Raw genomic sequence first — 20696 nt, 5'->3', positions numbered from 1 at the left:
GACGAGATGACTGAGGCAGGCCTTGAGAGTGTTATCTGGGAGGAGTTCGATCCTGTGGCTCCCGAGGACGTGGACAGGATCTTGGGATGGCTGAACGCGACCAAGTTTATTGGACCCGTGTCCCTCCTGGTTGGTGCTGGCTTCCCGGGAGGTTACACGAGGCTGGCTCCAGGGGATTATCAACGCTTCGAGTGAGGGTGTCCTGCCGGCCGCCTTGAAAGAGGCGGTGGTGAGGCCTCTCCTCAAGAAGCCATCCCTGGATCCGGCTGTTTTGGCTAACTATCGTCCAGTCTCCAACCTTCGTTTTATTGCGAAGGCTGTTGAGAGTGTGGTGGCGCGACAGCTTCCCCAGTACCTGGATGAAGCTGTTTATTTAGATCCGCTCCAGTCCGGCTTCAGACCTGGGTACAGCACGGAAACGGCATTGGTTGCGTTGGTGGATGATCTCTGGAGGGCCCGGGATAGGGGTTATTCCTCTATCCTGGTCCTATTAGACCTCTCAGCGGCTTTTGATACCATCGACCATGGTATCATGTTGCGCCGGCTGGAGGGACTGGGAGTGGGGGGCACCGTTTTGTGGTGGTTTTCCTCCTATCTCTCCGACCGGTCGCAATCCGTGTTGACAGGGGGGCAGCGGTCGACCCCAAGGCGCCTTGTTTGTGGGGTGCCACAAGGGTCGGTCCTCTCGCCCCTCCTGTTCAACATTTATGTGAAGCCGCTGGGTGAGATCATCCATGGTTTTGGGGTGGAGTTCCATCAGTATGCTGATGATACTCAGCTGTACGTTTCCACCCCAGACCATCCCAACGATGCCTTGGAAGTGATGTCCCAGTGCCTGGAGGCCGTGCGGGTCTGGATGGGGAGAAACAGGCTTCGACTCAACCCTTCCAAGACCGAGTGGCTGTGGCTGCCGGTGTCCCGGTATAGCCAGCTGACGCCATCGCTGGTTATTGGGGGCGAATCATTGGCCCCCACGGAGAGGGCCCGCAACTTGGGTGTCCTCCTGGACACATGGCTGTCTTTAGAAGGGCACATGACGGCCGTGGCCAGGGGGGCTTTTTATCAGGTTCGCCTGATACGCCAGTTGCGCCCCTTTCTGGACCGGGACTCCCTACGCATGGTCACTCAAACACTCGTCACCTCTCGTCTGGACTATTGTAACGCTCTCTACATGGGGCTCCCCTTGGGGTACACCCGGAGGCTCCAACTGGTGCAGAATGCAGCCGTGCGGGGGATTATGGGAGCGACGGGGCGCTCCCATGTGACTCCTCTCCTGCGTGAGCTGCATTGGCTTCCAGTGGACTTCCGGGTGCGCTTCAAGGTGTTGGTGATCACCTTTAAAGCGCTCCATGGCTTAGGGCCGGGGTACTTACGGGACCACCTTCTGCCACCAATAGCCTCCCACCGGCCGGTTCGCTCCCACAGAGAGGGCCTCCTCAGGGTGCCGTCGGCCAGACAATGCCGGCTGGCGACCCCCAGGAGGAGAGCCTTCTCTGTGGTGGCACCTACTCTTTGGAATAATCTACCCCCAGAGATACGAGTGATCTCCGACCTCGGGACTTTTCGTCGGGCCCTAAAAACTTACTTTTTTCAGTTAGCCGGTCTGTCTTGATTTTAGGGTTGGTTTTAAAATTTTGATACTGATTTTAAATTGACAAGTTTTAATTTATAGGCCAAATTTATTAATTATTTTAAATCTATTTTTAATTGCAATGTTATGTATAAATGTTTTTATTTTGGCTGTTCACCACCCTGAGTCCGAAAGGAGAAGGGCGGTATAGAAGTTTGAATAATAAAAAAATAAAATAAAATAAAATAAAATAAAATAAAATAAAATAAAATAAAATAATAAAATAAAATAAAATAAAATAAAATAAAATAAAATAAAATAAAATAAAATAATAAAATAAATAAATCTGTCAGTAGTGCTAGTTAAAAATTCAAAATTTAAAAAGGCATTAGAACATCCAAAAATCATGCTTTTCTTCAATCATTTATGCTCTTATTTCTTAATCAAAATGTTTATATATTTATATGAAAATAATAATAGAAAAAAAGGAGAGAGTAATAGCAATAATAATTACAATAAAAGAAATACAAAAAAAAATAAGGCAACACTAAAAAAGAGAAAAAGGGAAAAAGGAAGAGAATAGAAATATAACAAAAGAAGTAAAATGGATTAAAAAGAAAATAGAGAGGGGAAAAGAAACGAAGAGAAGGATACTACAAGAAAGAAATTGAGAGAGAGCATAGAGAAGAAAAAGAGAAAAAAAAAAGTATTTCCTAGCATTATTCAACCACCCAGAAACCATTACATTCATTTAAATCAAAATATACTATTTTGTTGTCTTGTTACTTAATATATTCCATTATTCTTTTCTCCAGTCTGTCCAAGTATGTATCTTTTCCATTTCAATGTCATCAAAGTTATAAGTTCTACAAAGTTGATTCTGAAGCTATTCCATATATGGTATCATCATGTCCTTCTTCTATTGCCACACCCTTCTTTTATTGCCACGTTTATTTAGTTCAGTTTTCATTGTTCCATTTAATTTCTTCTTTCTAATCTTCAAAAAATCCTCCAGTGAACAGATTATGTATCCTAAGTCAAGTTCTCCAAGTCTTTTCCTCAAAATAGTCAAGTTTAAATAACAAGCAACAAAGTTTCTCTTTTCAAGTAACAAGCAGCCTGGAATTTAGACTTTCCCTTTTCAGCTGGCAACCATTTTATCCGTCTCTGTTTGTCTTTTCCCTTTGCTTTTGAAGGCATAATTATTTCCTCTTCTCCTTCCTCTCTCCCAAACTTCAGGGGCAGGCTGCTTCACCGGCCACCGCCAGGACTGATATCTATGTGTGGTAGCTAAATTCCACAAAGGAAATACAGTAGATTTAAGCGGGGGGAGATCCGGTCCGTCAAAAACAAAAAAATCCACCTGTGGAAGGAGCCGCCATGGGCAGTGGGGCTGGGCTCACCTCTGGTTGTCCCAGCGCAAGTAATGCCCCTTCGCCGACAGCGCACGATGCTTCGTGGTGGCAGCTTTGTTCAAACTGGGGGGGAGAGGGGTTCAGCTGTCACAAACAACTCCTGACTGTTTCTTCACAGATCAAGGGGGGAATCTTTGTGTCAGCATTCTGATGCTGCCATAAAAAGGAGACGAGGCTTGACTTTTCACCTACTTATTTTCTCTGTAGAAAATATCCCCTAGGAGATGGGATGGGAGGGGGGACATTCCTGTGGGTTGAGGTCAGAAGCTGGGGAGACTGACTTGGAAGATGGCCAATGAGAAGATGAGAATTGGGGAACGGAAAGGGAAGGGTTTGGGGGTCAGAGGGTTAGTATCGGCTACGATGAAGTCGGGGCCAGATCTGTCGTACTCAATAAATGGAATATTTCAGCAAAGATTAATTGTTTGGGAGTGCAATTTATTTGAGATGACATCGAAACCTGACAGATAGCCGATACTCCTTTCCAAGCCAAGCTGGCTGACCTCCAATCCTCCAGTTCCCTCCCAGATGTATGGAGTGAATGGAGATATTCAACTGACGCCATGGCTGAAAGTAAGTTGTCTGAAGAAAGTTTAATTCAGGCAACTGGAAAAGAGCCAGCCTTGATTCCAGCCAGCTTGGAAGCCACGAAATCTCAACCCTGCTCATCTCCCCCGGCAAAGTTGCAAGATAGCCAAGGTCAGACGATTGTGCTGCAAGCCAAGAAGAAGGCAGATAAGTACTCGGGGATTTTGCCAAAAGCCGCAGAGGTTGAGTTTCCCTTCCCGAACATGCAGGAGAAGGGAAAACCCCTAAGTGAATTGGGGAGGGCAGACTGGCTATGGGACTGGCAGCAGGCCAGGCACCAAGAAATTTCAAGGAAGCCACTTGATAGCCCCATAGATGAATTGAAGGAGAAATTTGACCGTGCCATCCTTCGGGAGGAGGGGCCATCATGCAGATCAAAGGAAAAGAGAGAACCAGTTTGGGCTGCTGAACCGAGAGGCCGTAGGCTGAAGCGCAGCCCTTCCCCCCTCCCTAGCAGAAGGAGAAGGAGCCCAAAAATGCATCCATGGGTTCCCCCCTGGCCCAGCAAGCAGAGCAGCCTAGATGGGACAGCATCTCCCTACCCTAGAATGAGAGATGAGGAAGAGGACCATCAGCACCGAGGCCAGATTTACAGAGCCCCGCACTGGGAGGAGAGGGCAGCGAGGGAGGAGCCACCCCGGTTCAGAGGGAAATTCGATGGCGACCCAGACCACCTAGCCCAATTCCTCGACACCGCTGAGATCTACACAGAGTGTTATGGACATCTCTTCCCATTCCCCAGAGCCCTAGTGAGTGCTATTTCAGAAAGGTTGGAGGGAGAAACAAGGAGGTGGTCAGCAGCCCTCTACAAGAACAGGGCCCCCCAACTGCAAGACGCAGACGGGTTCTTACAACTACTACGAGCCCGGTTCGAGGAGGCAGAGGAGGACCCCTATGTGGAGGACGAGCTCAGAAACCTAATGCAGAAGGGGAAGCCCATCAGAGAGCATATCCGTGAATTCAGGAGAGTCATTGGGACCCTGCCTCCCCTACCAGAGCGACTGCTGGTGTACTTCTTTAGGACAAGCCTAGATAAGAGAATTGCCCAAGTGACTGCTTATCGAGACATCCCGAACCGACTCTCCGAATGGTTCCGGGTAGTGATAAAAGTCGACAGAGGGCTGCGGGCCAACGACATGTCGAAGCAACCACATAGCAAGGAGAGAGGCCAACCGGACCAGGGACCACCCAGTAGACGAGGAACTGCAGCACCACAGCCCACCCATTGGCCAGTCGTCCCACGGAGCCCGCTGAGGTGCTACAGATGCAGGGGGATTGGTCACCTGGCAGCAATGTGTGGAACCCGTAGACCGAGACCAGATCCACCGCCCAAGGTACGACTGGAACAAGGGCCCAAACGCGCCACCCACGTGCCACGGAAAGCTCCCCAGGGCCCGGAGGTCTTTGCTCACCTGACCGAAACAAGAGGAATCCCAGATGAGGGAGATCAATCCCCCGAATCTTATGACAGCGAGGACGAGGGTGAAGACGACCCGATGGTGAGTGGACCCGTCCATCCTTTTCTTTTCCCCATACGCCTAACAGCCCCAAAAACAGGGACCCAAGGGACTTTCCAAGGCCTAATAGACTCTGGCAGCACGAGGTGCCTGATCAACCTACCCACAGTCCTAAAATTGGGGATCTGAGCTAAAAAGCTCAAACACCCAATTCGATTTGAGCAAGTTGATGGATCCTTACTGTGGGGAACTTACGCCACACACTTGACCGAGCCAGTGAGGCTGGAGCTAGCAGATCACTGGGAAATGATTCGGTTCATAATAGCCCCCAAGATGACAGACCCAGTCATACTGGGACTCTCGTGGCTGGACAAATGGGGTCCAATCATCTGGTGGCAAGAGGGGACCCACAGGTTGAGGATAGCAAAGGGCCCACAACCCCTGCCACCCCAACCAGGGGAGATGCCGCCCACGCAGGGACCCCAATCGCTCTGACCTCAGCAAAAGAAGACACCGCCAACACAAGGGCCCCTCCCTGAGGGTACAGCGGAGCAACTGTCGGCCGCATCTGACAGCTCTTATGAAACAGATCAGATCCCAGGGAAGTACCAAGACCTTGCAGAGGTATTCAGCGAGGCCGAGTGTGACGTTCTACCCCCCCACCGCGAGGCCGATTGTGCTATCGAGATCATCCCTGGAGCGAAACTGCCTAAACCTAAACTGTATGCCATGATGCCCCGTGAAATGCAGGAAATGCGGAACTACATAGACAAGAACTTACAAAGGGGTTTCATTGAGCCAGCTAAACCACAGGTTGCGGCACCAGTCCTTTTTCAAAGAGAAAAAAGATGGCTCTATGCGCCTGGTGGTTGATTTTAGAGTTATCAACGTGTTTGCGTACACAACTTATATCCCCTTCCACTCATGAAGGACATGCTAGCCCACCTGGCCAAAGGAAAAGTTTTCACCAAACTAGACCTTCGAGAAGCTTACTACCGAATACGCATCATGGAAGGAGATGAGTGGAAAACGGCATTCAACTGCCCCCTGGGGAGTTTCCAGTTCAAGGTAATGCCTTTTGGACTGCAAGGAGCCCCGGCGGTGTTTATGCAGCTGATAAATGAAGTCCTACATGAGCACCTTTACAAAGGGGTCCTCGTTTACCTGGACGATATTCTCATTTACACGGAGACCATAGACCAACACATACGACTCGTCCGCCAAGTCCTGGAAAAACTGCTGAGGGCGAACCTGTATGTCAAACTGTCAAAATGCGAGTTCCACCAATCACGACTAGACTACCTAGGCTACCGAGTATCAAACGAAGGAATATAGATGGACCCAGCCAAAGTCCAATCAGTTCTACAGTAGCAGCCCCCTCGCACCCGCAGACAACTGCAAAGCTTCCTAGGGTTAGCGAACTTCTACAGACAATTCATCCCCTCGTTCGCAAGAATTGCCAAACCTCTGATGGACCTCCTAAAGACAGGGAGTCCGACGACGAAACCCCGCCCGGGACAACCCCTACAGTGGGACCTGACCTGCCAACGGGCATTCGAGACACTAAAAGAGATGTTTGCAAAAGAACCTGTCTTAAAGCATCCTGACCCTGAACAGCCCTTCGTCATCCAAGCAGATGCAAGCGATGTGGCAGTGGGGGCCGTGCTGCTGCAAAAGAACAGCCAAGGTAATCTACAACCTTGTGCCTACACCTCCCGCAAGCTCACCGACACGGAGAGGCGATGGGCGGCGTGGGAGAAGGAAGAGTTCGTGGTGAGATGGGCGTTGTTGACCTGGCGGCACCTACTAGAGGGAGGCCAGAAACCGTTCAAAGTTTGGACTGATCATAAGAATCTGGAGGCCCTCAGAACCCCATGGAAATTGTCGTCCAGGCAGGTCCGGTGGGCTCAATACTTCAATCGCTTCAACTTCAAGCTCAAGCACATCCCAGGGGGGAAGAACTTTCTGGCTGATGCCCTCTCCTGGATGCCCCAATACAACAGTGAGCGGGAGCAGGTAGTGAATGCCATCATCCCCTTCACCCAAGCAGTGGGTCAGGTGGTCACCAGACGGCAACGACGCGACCAGCAGGGCCAACCTGCAAGTGACTTAACTACAAGACTCAAAACTGAAACAGCAGCGGACCCCTGGTTTTGAGACAATCAACACCTCTTGACAAAAAGGGATGACCTAGCATGAAAGGGGACAAAACTCTATGTCCCACAGACTCTACGCACCCTGATCCTCAAGAGGAGCCACGATGTTAAACCAGCGGGACATTTTGGCTTCCTAAAGACTCTGCACTTAGCACGGAGACAGTTCTGGTGGCCCCACATGAGAAAGGACGTAGACAGTTACGTAAAAGGTTGTACCGTCTGCGCCACGATGAAGAGACGACCAGGATGCCCTCCCGGGCTGCTGCAACCAGTAGCTGAACCAACGAGACCATGGGAGGAGATTGCGATCGATTTCATAGTAGAACTGCCAAGAAGTGGTGGCAACACAGTGATCTGGACTGTAATAGACTTATTCTCCAAACAGGCACACTTTATACTTTATGAGAGTTGGAGTCCATAGGTTGTAAAGGTGCAGGGAGACCCCGTTTCTACTTGTCCCACATGGGAGATCAGGAAGTACAAAAAACCCGGAAGCCCCAGAACAGAACGGCATCTGCGCACTGACATTTTCTCTGCGCGGCATAGCCTTTTTTCTTCTACTTTTGCTCCAGGTTCGTCACCCTCTGGGCAGCCCTATCTGGGGAACTGCGAGCCCGTCCACAGGAGCTGTGAAGCAGTGCGAGGAGAGAAGCGGAAATGGGGGTGGGGGTGTTCAAAGAATCCCACGTTGCGCAGAACCACAGAAAGGAGGGAGGTTCACCTGATTCCTGATTGATTCTCATTCCAAGCCCGAAATCACTCCCAAACTCAAATTGCCTTACCGTTGCCAGAGAAAATTGACCTTCCGAGCAAGCAAAGATTCCCCCCCTTGATCCTTGAAGAAACAGTCAGGAGACAGTTGTGACAGCTGAACACCCCCCCCCCCAAAGCATCACGTGGTGTAATTACACAGCAGGCGCAGGCTCTCCTGTTGGGACCTTTAGGTCCCCCCCTACCCCCAGTGGAGCGACGGTGGACCGAAGTCCCTGGTAAATCTTTTTTGCCAGCCGAGGAAAGAGTTATTTCCTCGGCTGGCAAAAGGTGCGGCCCGTTTTTGGCTTCCCACGTGCCGCCCAGGAGCACTCTGACAGCCAAAAACAGGGCAAGTGGACGCTTTCCGGGGCCTCCGCCCGCCCGTTTTTTGGCCTCCCCCGCCCCCCAGAAGCACTCTGCCAGCCCTCGCAAACGTAAGCCCTTCACGTGGCCGAAGGGTGGGGGCCGGCAGGTGGCTGTGGTGATGTGGGCGGGGCAGCCTCATGGTCCCACACGGGCCGGATTAATGGCTTTGGCGGGCCGGCTCTGTCCCGCAGGCCGTAGTGAGGATGCCTGATATAGAGGCTATGTCACTGCGTTATTTTATTTACCAGCTGAGCTCATTATTTCTGGACTATCTGACCCTCCGTAGCTTGCCAAGAATTGTTATCAGTAAGCTACGTGTTTCCGCATCCACCCACATTCCTTCACTTGCTCTTCACCTCTCTTTCCTTTGTTCTCCTGCCAGCAAGGTCCGTCTTTGGACCGGCAGGAAAATTATTTTCAAAAATGTAACAATTAACTTTTCTTAGTTAGTGAGGTGTTTTATTTTCTTTATAACAAATAAATGAGTTTTATTAGAAACCTTTCTCGCGTTTCTTTTCAGATTATTGACAACTTGGATTAAGCCACGACCCATCTCCTCTAAACCAGGGTAATTAGTCCCAGAGCCAAACATGGGATTAATAAATGCCCTGACATACTGCTAGCACGAGGATGGTCTGATTTATGGCTTTTTTCCTTGTTTTGTTACTTCTGATAAGAGCGCATAGGCAATTAGTTTTTAGCTACTGAGGTACGCTAATTATATTGCTAAGATGCCGAAACAGAAGAAAAAAGGCAAAGTGAAACCAAGACCACTCTTCGTAAATGATTTGATTGATCTTTCCAACGAAGAGGTGGCAGACAGGAGATTTTCAGATTTCCACCCCCTTACTACAGCCACACACCTGGAACAAGAAGAAGCCGTGGGAACAGAAATGGACGGAGATAAGACAGAAGCTGTTTTTGAAGATGATGATTTACGACTGAGGTCAGTAACATTTTCTTCTGATCTTCCAAGCTCTGAAAAAGTCTTCCCAGAACCTTCTGAATTTGTAATGCTCAATGCAAGGCTAAAACACTATCGTGACCGTATAAAACTCTATGAACAGCAGCTATCCCAGGCAAAAATGGCTATATCTATGCTTGAGCAAGATAAGGGAAATAACTTAAATTTTTCAAAAAGCGCCATATTGCCTTCTTCTCCGGAGCCAAAGACACTCCCCCTGGTGGATCCTGTGTCAGGCCAATTAAGGCAAAGAGCACTGCACACGTCACATGAAAGTCTCCCTGATCAAGTTACATATAAACATGCCACGTCTGCAAAGCTGCCCAAAGGTGCAGCACCATCTGCTGGCAAAAGTAATTTACTACAGGAAGCTGAAATGCCACAAGTGTTTCCACAGGCCCAAACTCAAACACCCCCTGGCGGTGTTGGTGTCCTTTTAGATGGAACACAGGCATGCTTTATGAAGCAAAGGCAAATGACTGCATCTCCAGCAGGTCATGCCAATATTGCAGATCAAGCACAAATGGCAACTGGAACACAGCAGATTCCAGTGCATCAGCCACAGCAGCTACAAATGCCTGCATATGTGCCCCAGCCACAAGTGCAAATAGGGCCACCTCCTGGCCCGCCTCCAATGGCACAACCAAGACCATTTTTAGGTCCACAACAGGCACAGCAAATACCACAGGCATTTCTGCCAGCACAGCCAGCATACCAAGTGCAGGCTCCTTACCAGGCATTTTCTGTCTCTCCACTAACTGGTGAGTCAAAACTAAAAATGTCAGGACACAATTACAAAGCCTGGGTCAGTGAGATTACACTATTGCTTCTTAGAGAAGGTACTCATTTTATGGTTTTTAACCCTCCTGCACAACCATGGGACTATGCAATAAGAGATTTAGAGATAAGGGCTCGCACAACATTATTGATGTCCATGGATACTGAACTGCAGGTCACTTTTCCACCAAACACAACAGCCCAACAAATTTGGGCTGAATTGGAAAATTGCTACAGGCCTATCTCAATTGAATCTTCATGTTTACTCATGTCTGAACTCCACGGTTCGAGATTGAAACCTGGTGAACAAATTGGAGGACATTTGACCAAACTGAAAGGTCTGAGAACAGAATTGAGAGAAAGAGGCCATAACATTGAAGATATTCAAATGATCAGCATCATTATTAACTCTTTGAACTATGAATGGAAAGATGCTGTTACAAAGATTAACCAAGTCCCAATTGCTCAACGCACAGTGGACAATGTCTGTAGACTTTTAATTGAAGAAGAGGCATTCATGCTAGCTACTCCACACTTGAGAGGACCACCCCCATCAAGAGCTCCAGCTAGGCGCCCCTTCCGAGGAAGGACCTATGCTCCAAGGATGCCAAGATGCTACACCTGCAATCGTGTGGGACATGCCACCCGGGATTGTCCCCAACGAGTTCCAGCTCCCGTCATGTACCAGCCCAGAGGAACAGACTCCAGAGGCAGAGGCAGAGGCGGAAGACAAGGTCGTCGTGGTCCCCAGCGTGATCCACAAACCCCACTCGCCACACTGGCTTTAACCAATGATCCACAACCTCAACCAGAGTACGACAGAAGACTCCTGTGGACTTTGGACAGTGGTGCAGCATTGCATGTTACCTATAGAAAGGAACTTTTCACAGAAATGCACGAGCCTGAACCAGAACTACGTGAACTTTATTCTTTTTCAAATCATCCTTGTCAGGTCAAAGGAAAAGGAACTGTTTATGTTGAAGAGCTCGATGCATTCATTCCTGATGTTTATTACATACCAACAGCAACCAGTAATTTGCTTAGTCAGTATCACTTGTCTAGAATGTTAAAGTTCCAAGTTCACCACCTCAAAAAAGCAAGTTACATAGTTAAAGATGGAGATATTGTTGCTGAAACCATATTAATTGGTGGTGTTTATTATTTAAAGCCAAAGCCTAAAAAACAAACACAGGCAAGTATGCAAACTCCAAAAGGGGAGAGCACAGATGCTCCAGTGAGAGATCCTGTTGCTATTCCTAAGGCTCCTAAAGCCAACAAAAATAGAGTTGGTAAACAGGTTGCTCAGAGCAAGCCTGAGGTTCCGCATAAAAATGTTAATGTTGAGAATTCACTAACAGGTAAACCTTTGCATTCCAGGTGTATCCACAAATGGCATAGAAGATTGGGGCATGCCAGTTTCCGTGTTCTTAGGAAGATGCCGGAGTTCGCAAAAGGTTTGGATCTAAAGGGGTGTAAGGTGTTTTTGGATTGTGCTGTATGCAAGAAGGCCAAATCCAAAGCAGCAGCCATTCCCAAACGCGCTACACGCCTGTCAACACGCATTTTTGATTTGGTTCACATTGACATAGTTGGTTCATTCCCGCCATCATTTGGTGGTAGAAAATATTTTCTAACAATTGTTGATAATTACTCTAGATATGGATATGTATATCCTATGAAAGAAAAATCAGAGACTTTTCAGATCTTTAAAGACTTTGCAACCCTTGTTTCTACCCAACATCAAGTTCGCATCGCCAGAATCCAGAGTGATCGTGGTGCCGAGTTCATGTCTCAGCGTTTCCAGGATTGGATGCGTAAGAATGGAATTATTCATCAGACTTCGGCCCCTGACACACCGGCTCACAACGGAGAGGTACTGCAAACCATGATGCGTTGTCTCCTAGAAGACGCCAACCTTGATAAGATATACTGGGGTGAAGCTATCAAGTATGCAAATTACATTGTCAACCGTACTTGGAGCAGTGTAACAAATCAGACTCCTTTCTTCATGTTGTATGGCTACAAGCCCGATCTTAAAAACATCCATATTTTTGGTTCATATGCTATGGTGAACATTCCCTTAGCTCAAAGAAGAAAAGGAGGTCCAGCAGCAAAGAGACTGAGATTTATGGGTATTGATGATAATTCAAAATGGAGCAAATTTATTGACTCTAAACATGTAATTGTGATTTCCCAATCTGCTAATTTTGAAGAAGATATTGACTGGTCCAGGATTCATTCCAATGATCCTGGAGTTTATTTTCCCAGAGATGATACTGCTGATGCTACGCAGATTGATGATCAAGATTCCACTGATTCTTCTCAACCCGATGTTCCGTCTTCGCAAGCCGCGGATGCTGACGCTAGCGACGAAAGTGAGGACGAGGACGAAGTAGAAGAAGATTGGACAGTTGTTCCGAGACGTTCCAAGAGGGCCACAAAAGGAATCCCTCCACAACGATATTCTTGGCAACTGACAAAAGCACCCTTGCCTTTGATTTGCAATGTTACACTTCCACCTGATAATTTCACACAAATCAAACAGCTCCCTGATTCAGAGCAAGACAAATGGTACGAGGCAATGCAGGCTGAAATGGACAGTCTAAAGAAACTTAAAGTGTTTACACCTGCAAAACCTCCAGCAAACAAAAAGATCATTGGCACTCGATGGGTCTACAGAATCAAAAAGAAACCAAATGGTGAGTCACTGTACAAAGCCAGACTCGTAGCTCAGGGTTTCGCTCAACGTTATCCTGAGGACTACACAAATACTTACTCACCGACAGTTAGAACTGAGAGTGTAAAAATTGCTTTAGCAACTGCAACTATCCTTGGTTTAGAAGTTTTCCAGTTTGATGTTGACACGGCTTATCTACATGCAGACCTAGACGAAGAGATCTACGTGAGAAGTCCTCCAGGATTCCGACAGCAAGAAGGGGATACCTGGTTCCTAAACAAAAGTCTCTATGGTCTGAAACAATCTGGTTTAATGTGGTACTTATGTCTTACTGACAAACTAAATTCAATGGGCTTTATTAAGTCCGAAACTGATGAGTGCGTGTTCACAAAAAGATCTAACAATGCATATGAGATAGTTCTTGTTTATGTTGATGATATTGTTTATATTGGTCCAAATAAGCAAATGAGTGAAATTTTTGCCAAAGCTTTGCAGAGATACTTCACATTGAAATCATTAGGTCACATTAGCACTTATTTAGGTGTTCAGATTGAAAAAACACAGAAGGGGTTTAGTCTTTCACAAGAAGATAAAATTGAACAAGTTTTGCATCATTGCAACATGAAAGATGCTAACACAACAAAGACACCCATGCAAACAGATTTTCACAACTTGACACAAGAAGAAAGTCCTGAGTTCGAGGATCAAACACTTTATCGTTCAGTCATTGAGTCACTGTTATACATTAGTAGTTGGACCAGACCCGACATTGCACTTAGTGTTAATCTCTTATCTCGACACGTAGGTAAGGCAAAACAGTTTCACTGGACATGTATTAAGAAATTATTGAGATACCTAAAATACACCAAACATCTGAAGTTATTGTTAGAACCAACACATACTGATTATGCAGAATTATGTTGTTATGCAGATTCTGATTGGGCAAGTGATAAGAAATCACGCAAAAGTACTTCAGGTTATATGATGTTCTTAAATGGATGTCCTGTTTATTGGCAAGTACGTAAGCAGAATTTTGTTTCTTGTTCATCTACTGAAGCTGAATATGCTTGTGTTTCAGATGCATGTAATTCCCTAACTTGGTTTGATGCTTTAGTCACAGATATCTGGACACACCCGATCCGACCGATCACCGTGATGGAAGACAATGAATCGGTGGTTTATATTTCTGAATCTCATTTTACAGGTTCCAGGTCCAGACACATTGACATTCGTTACCAAAACATAAAGCATTTAGTGAAAAAAGGTTTTGTTAAAATGCAATATGTATCTACACATGATCAAATTGCTGATATGCTCAACAAACCACTTCCAGCAGCTCAACACGAGTATCTGCGTGAGAAGATGTGCCTTATTTGATGATGAACTGATATTCGCTCAACTGGCAAAGAAGGGGAATGTCACTGCGTTATTTTATTTACCAGCTGAGCTCATTATTTCTGGACTATCTGACCCTCCGTAGCTTGCCAAGAATTGTTATCAGTAAGCTACGTGTTTCCGCATCCACCCACATTCCTTCACTTGCTCTTCACCTCTCTTTCCTTTGTTCTCCTGCCAGCAAGGTCCGTCTTTGGACCGGCAGGAAAATTATTTTCAAAAATGTAACAATTAACTTTTCTTAGTTAGTGAGGTGTTTTATTTTCTTTATAACAAATAAATGAGTTTTATTAGAAACCTTTCTCGCGTTTCTTTTCAGATTATTGACAACTTGGATTAAGCCACGACCCAGCTCCTCTAAACCAGGGTAATTAGTCCCAGAGCCAAACATGGGATTAATAAATGCCCTGACAATATTGTTGCAATATTCCGACAATATTGTTGCAATATTCCGAAAAGAAACGCGAGAAAAGGTTTCTAATAAAACTCATTTATTTGTTATAAAGAAAATAAAACACCTCACTAACTAAGAAAAGTTAATTGTTACATTTTTGAAAATAATTTTCCTGCCGGTCCAAAGACGGACCTTGCTGGCAGGAGAACAAAGGAAAAAGAGTGTGTGAAGCAAGTGAAGGAATGTGGGTGGATGCGGAAACACGTAGCTTACTGATAAGAAGTACACTTTTGAATGCCTGAACACAGTAGTCATAATACTGTGTTAGTTTTAATATTTAAATATATTCACCCCCTCCCAAATATTTGTAATATCTTTAAAGTAGCCTCTTCAAGAAAATTGCATTTATCTTAAATAAAAGACAAGCAGGGCTTCTGCTAAATAAATTGGTTTGTTCAATGGGGGTTATTTTCATACCTTATCCATGTTTAACTGTTTAAAATGCTGCTTTTATTATTATAACTTCCAGAATACTATTTGATAGAAAGAGGGGAAAGGGTATGAATTAATTAATTAGACAAAGCAGCAACTGAAGCTGTTGGTAGCCTTAAGGCTTAAACCTTCTTTTTTGCTCCCAATCCCCATACTTTACCTTTTCTCCCCATCCTTGCAATTAGGACAGGTGCAAGCCATCCGCCGTCTCTTTTCCCCAGGCTGCAGGTCTCCCAAGAGTGCTTGTTCCATTTGTAATTGGATTTGGGTAGGGCTCAGGCCACTGATGGTTAGATTATTGCCTGAAACATTCTGCACTGTTAACTGCTGTTGGCCTGCAGAAAGATGAATGCAGAAGATATGGCTTGGGAATTTCCACTGTTAAAATATGGACACTCAATTATTTCAGTAAAACTCCATGCAAGCTCAGGCTGAAATATCATGTAATATGAGTTCCATTTTCTCCCCTTGCCTTTTTGGATGTCAGAATTGCACAAGGCTTGAAATAACACCCAAGTTCAACATTCCAAAATTTCATTCCTGCTTGGGTCCAGACACCCAATTTCTCCTCTCATCTTACTTACATTTATATTGCTCCTATAGTTTCAAGCCCTCATTGCTCCTGTTTACAATATTACTACCCAACTCCAATGCACGTTTTCACATTTTGTTACATTATGAAAACTAAGGCTTTCATACCTTTTCCAGCCTCATGAAGATAGGAAGCATGGAATCCTTTACTGCCATCTCCCCCACGACCAACAATACAGAACAGAAAGAATGCAATACTTATAGCTACAAATTCTAATTTGAGTCAGCCTCTGAAAGCCAGGAAGCCATGTACCAAGCCATGATAGCATAAGAATATAAATATGCCATTATATTTAGGCATGCCCACCTATTACTAGAATAAAGCAAGAATAAAATGGCCTTTGAGGAGTGCAAAATTACAATGAACATAAAATGCTTTTTTCCTTAGGTGTGTCCATTCCCCAAGACATGGCTCTTTCTTCAAGCACCTTAGCACTGGGCTAAGATGGAAGTTGAACTGGGAGGTTGTTTGGTCTAGCACCTGTAGGGCACGGTACTTCTGTTTTTATCTGTTTTTTTATTGTTAGAATTATGAGATACATGACCATATAATTCCTGTAAATACATACATAACCCTAGTTATATTTTTCTGTGCTGATAACATTCCAAGCAATTTAAAAAACCAAGATACTGTATCACAAATTGAAATATTGCACATCACAGGAACATTGCATCATATATCCCACCTCCAGTATTGGTGATGGTAACAGGAACACCTTGAACTTGCACACCATTGATGCTGATTGTTTGCATTGCCTGAGCAGCGGCAGCAAGTTGCGCTGCATTGAGGCTGATGCCTCCAGCAGGGGCAATCTTTGGCAGAGCACGCTCTTTACAAGCCCCTGTCTTTTTGGTACTTCCTCCTGACTGGGAACTGCGGGGTACAGAGCTGCTGCAGGTTGTGGCTGAGGCAACAGCAAGAGAAGGGGCCACAGTTATGCTTGGGGCTTCTTGGAGTAGTACTGTCTGTAGCTCACCAGAAGGTGTCTTGAAATAGACCTAAAAAAATGACACAAAAATGAATCACAGGATGCACCTTAGTGTGGAAGCAATGTAGAACTTAACCTCCAAGTAGTCCCCCTCCACCAAGTTTTCATAGTAGATTATAAATCACATAATCAGAATAGATGCATGCCAAATTGTTTATACCTCATGAATGCTTTTATAGGAAACTGGTACTTAAAATAATGTATTTATTTTTTCTATTAGAAGAACTGGAGTTTTTTCCTAGCCTCTTTGCACCCAAGAATTCTAGTCATTATGTATTTCTTGGTCATTCCAAACTGAGGCTCTTTTGTCAATGATAGTTTGAATTGATAAAAATATTTGTAAATATGCAAAAAAAAAAAAGTGGGGGGACATTCAATGAAATACCTGAGTGGGAATTGGCTCCGTTGTCTGTATCTGGAAGTTTTGTTGGGACTTTTGGGGAACTGTAGGGAGTGTGGCTGAGGCTGCCTGGACCACCCGTAGGGCTTGCTGGGGTATCCGAACTGCCTGTTGCTCTTGTTTGGGCTGAACTACTTGCACCTGTTGGACCACAGCTGGCTGCCCAGAGCCAGGACTCTGTACAATCAACAGATTGTTCCCTGCCTGGATGATGTTGTCAGCTGTAGTCTCTATTAAGACTGCTTCAACTTGCTCTGTCACAGCCATTGCAGTTGTTTGAGCTTGTGGTACCATTTTCTTTCGAGCTTTTCTGCTTGGCTTAGAGGAGCTGCCAGGTACAATTTGAGTCTGAGTACTAGTCTCCCCAGCAGTTACAAGATTGCTCACTGGAAGAGTAAGTGTAACATTGCCACTGGTGTCAGTTAACTTGACAACACTGCTTGTGTTGTGGAGAGCAGCTACTGATGACTTATGAGCTGGAGCTGGCTTTATTGGCACAGGCCTATGAGCTGATGAAGAGGAAGAAGGGGTGATATTGCTGGGATTGCCCAAATTTTGCTGCACCTGAATCATCTGTCCTGATGCTGTTTGGTTCTGTGGTACCACCTGATACTGGATATTGGCAGGAGAGCGGGCTCCTTTGCTGCTTACAGCTGGGTTCTGGATTGTAAATACCAGCTGTCCACCAGGATATGAGGTGCCCATTTGAGAACCTTGAATTTGGAAGAGGTTTCCTTTTGATAAGATTCCAATGTTGTTCTTGTTAGAACCTAGTGGGAGTGGAGCAGGCTTAATAGGAACCAATTTCCGAGGAGCAGGTTGAGGAGGAGCAGAAGAAAGAATAGCTGCTTCTACAGCTGGAGGGCCAATCTTGCTACATGTGGCTGCAAGCAGGGCTAGTGGAGATGGCTGAGAATCCTACAGAAATGGAAGAGAAAAAGCTTGTGTCAAAAGCAGTGGAGACAAATAGTGTGTTCCAGAGATAATATAACACAGCTGAAATATTAGAAAATCCCAGATTTTTATAACACAGAGTTTGGGCCTTGTATTAAGTTAGTACAACATCAGATTCTCAAATCAGCAAGTATCAATAGAGTTGGATCCAGACTTAATGAGGAATGCTTCAGGCTCATGAAGTGCAAAGAACAAAAACCTGACTAATTTAGGATCTATTCCAGAGGTCTTCAAACTTGGCAGCTTTAAGACTTGTGGACTTCAACTCCCAGAATTCTCCAGCCAAGTTTGAAGACCTCTGATCTATTCCAATGAATTTGAGTTCAACAAACATGTATTCAAACATGTATTCCAGCTAACATGTATTCAAAATATGAATTATTATGAATGTACATAATAGTTTGAGAGAGTGTTCTGTATATAATAGCCATACACAGTAGAACAAAGCATCTCCTAATACCTTAAAAACTAACATTATTTATTCTTATTTATCTTATTCATTCCGCATTGAAAACCTTTTACCACTTTCATCAAGCAACACCCCAAACTGAATTATCACAATAAACATTTTGCAAACAGAAATTAGTACTGTGTTGGAATCATATGCAGTAAGAACTTACTGTTGATATCATAAACAAGGAGGGTGATTCATTGACTTTGAATGGAGTTCAGGTGCCAAGGGAGCTTGGAATTATTTAGAAGAGACCCCCACCCCCACCCCAGGAACAAATGATCTGAACCTCTTTTTTATCAAAAAGGGGAAAAAAAAAGAACACCATTCATTTACATGAAATACCAAGAGGAATTAAATAAGGAATATTCAGACTTCTAACACTGTCTACCTCCTTTGTTGCAAGGGTAGAGGGTCTCTTTTTTCCTTATGAATAGATGAGGCAGCCCTTTCATAACTTGAGTAGAACAACCTTTTTTTATTGAGACCTGGCCTTCTGCATACTGCTCTATTTTATCTTTCACTCTGACCTCTCATATTACTCTGCAACTTTCATTCCATTCTGCCATAAAGAAAAAGTTACAGCCAAATGGATATAAGGAAGTAGAATTATGTCACAAAATATTGCAGAAATCTGTCAAGTTTCACACTGGAAATATGTAAAAAGATGCTTAGTGGAAGTATGAAGGGAATAGTCTGTAGATGACAAAACACGCTAGGGAAAGCAAATTGATCATGGCTTTAACTTTTTTTTTTTTTTTTACAAATCCTTTACCAGTAGAAGGCATATGTGTTTTCTTTTATGTAATGAAGTAATGTGTTCTATTTGTGTGCTTTTCTGCTTTTCTTTGCATCCATGTGCACTCAGAAACATAGGGCAGGCTGTACTTGCTCTAGACCAATAAATAAAACCAGCAAATATATTTGTAGGCTAGTAGTACAGTAAACACCTTCACCAAAAAGCTTTCAACAGTGCAAGATTCCAGGCCAAACATACAATTTTTTTTGCAGTAATACCATCAACAGAAACAACCCACCTGAGCTGCTGAAGCAGCAGGCTGCAAGTATTCCCTGGGGCTAACTGCAGCAGTGGCAGACATACTGTCTCCAAATCTGCAAAAAGAAAAAAAGAAAAGAATTGTGATTAATTTGAATTTTTCAATATTGATAGCAATATTTTCAATGTGCACAAGAGATATTGGTACTGAATTTGTCATAATACATCAGTCTCAGTTAAAATTAGCCACAGCATAAAGCTGGAAAATTATACCCACAACTGAAGTATTTAAATGAACTGTAATCCATTTTATGCAATTTTTTGCCAGTGAAGCTGACAGATATCAAAACCACTAATAAACAGAAAGTTGGACAGCATTCATTAGAATTAGAAAAGTAGTGTAAAAACTATTACATTGGGAAAAAATTGTAACATACTTGAGAGAATTTGACAGTGATGTCATCAAAACTTAGCAGGACTATTTTCCCATGCTGTTTATCACATTTGGGAAGAAAAAATAAGCTCTGACCTTCTGCTACCTCACCATAATAGAAACAATCAGCCAAATAACTGCAAGGTTAAGGCAGAAAGTAAAATGAAATTGGATATAAGAGTGAAATAATACGGGGTCAGCCTAGAGGATCTCTGAAGGACCCCTTTAACTAGTAAATATAAGAGACAAATGCTGGATTCAAAAAGTTAAACCGCAAGGTTACGCACTATTCTACAGTTGGAGAGTTCAAGAAGTAAAACCACAAGAAATTAACTAATCTTCCTGTTCAGGCAATAATGGGAGGAGGGAGAGAGCCTAACATGTAGGAGGTTTATTTCACATTTCCTGTTTTTTGTTCTATAAAGATACGTGTCTTAAAGAAGGACTTTTGTTCAGAACGAACATTGTCTTACCTGAATGTTCCTTTTCGGAGTACTGCGACTGCAGTCCATAGCCGGGGTTTCTTCATTATCAGTTCCTTTTGACTGGGTGAAATTTCAATTATATCTCTCTTCGTCCTGTGGCCACGCCCCTTCCTCCCATAATGCACCAGTGTTTGAACGAAGGCGCGACCACCTACAATAGTCCAAGAAAAAAACCAGCAGGAAAGTAAAACAAGAACAAGTCCAGACCTGCTCAGACACCAGTGATCCAATAATAGAAATAGAGAAAAAACAAGGGAGGGGATGGACTGCAGTCGCAGTACTCCGAAAAGGAACATTCAGGTAAGACAATGTTCGTTTTCCAGAGTACTGCTCCCAGACGGAACCTGCCTGGCTTGGCGTTCATAAACTGTAGAGATGCACGCCTTAATCCA

The 20696-nt window shown here is 44.6% G+C and overlaps 1 protein-coding gene across 1 annotated transcript in view; it reads right to left on the bottom strand.

Annotated features, from left to right (window-relative positions):
- Positions 1 to 20309, bottom strand: part of SP2 (Sp2 transcription factor) — a 28745-nt gene extending 8436 nt beyond the window's left edge. Inside the window, exons 1-5 of the mRNA XM_070944415.1 lie at positions 20293 to 20309; positions 19427 to 19502; positions 16970 to 17902; positions 16282 to 16594; positions 15165 to 15339 (exon numbers count right to left, since the gene is read on the bottom strand). Of these exons, the coding sequence (XP_070800516.1) occupies positions 15165 to 15339; positions 16282 to 16594; positions 16970 to 17902; positions 19427 to 19489 (1484 nt within the window). The 5' untranslated portion in view covers positions 19490 to 19502; positions 20293 to 20309. The remainder of the gene's footprint in view (positions 1 to 15164; positions 15340 to 16281; positions 16595 to 16969; positions 17903 to 19426; positions 19503 to 20292) is intronic.
- Positions 20310 to 20696: the final 387 nt, after the last annotated feature.

This window comes from Pituophis catenifer, unplaced genomic scaffold (genome assembly GCF_029215685.1).
Source record: "Pituophis catenifer annectens isolate HBS135680 unplaced genomic scaffold, rPitCat1.0.hap2 SCAF_5, whole genome shotgun sequence".
NCBI classification, from domain to species: domain Eukaryota; kingdom Metazoa; phylum Chordata; class Lepidosauria; order Squamata; family Colubridae; genus Pituophis; species Pituophis catenifer.
Note: the sequence above shows the minus strand (reverse complement) of the source record. Positions and strands in the feature narration are given on the sequence as shown.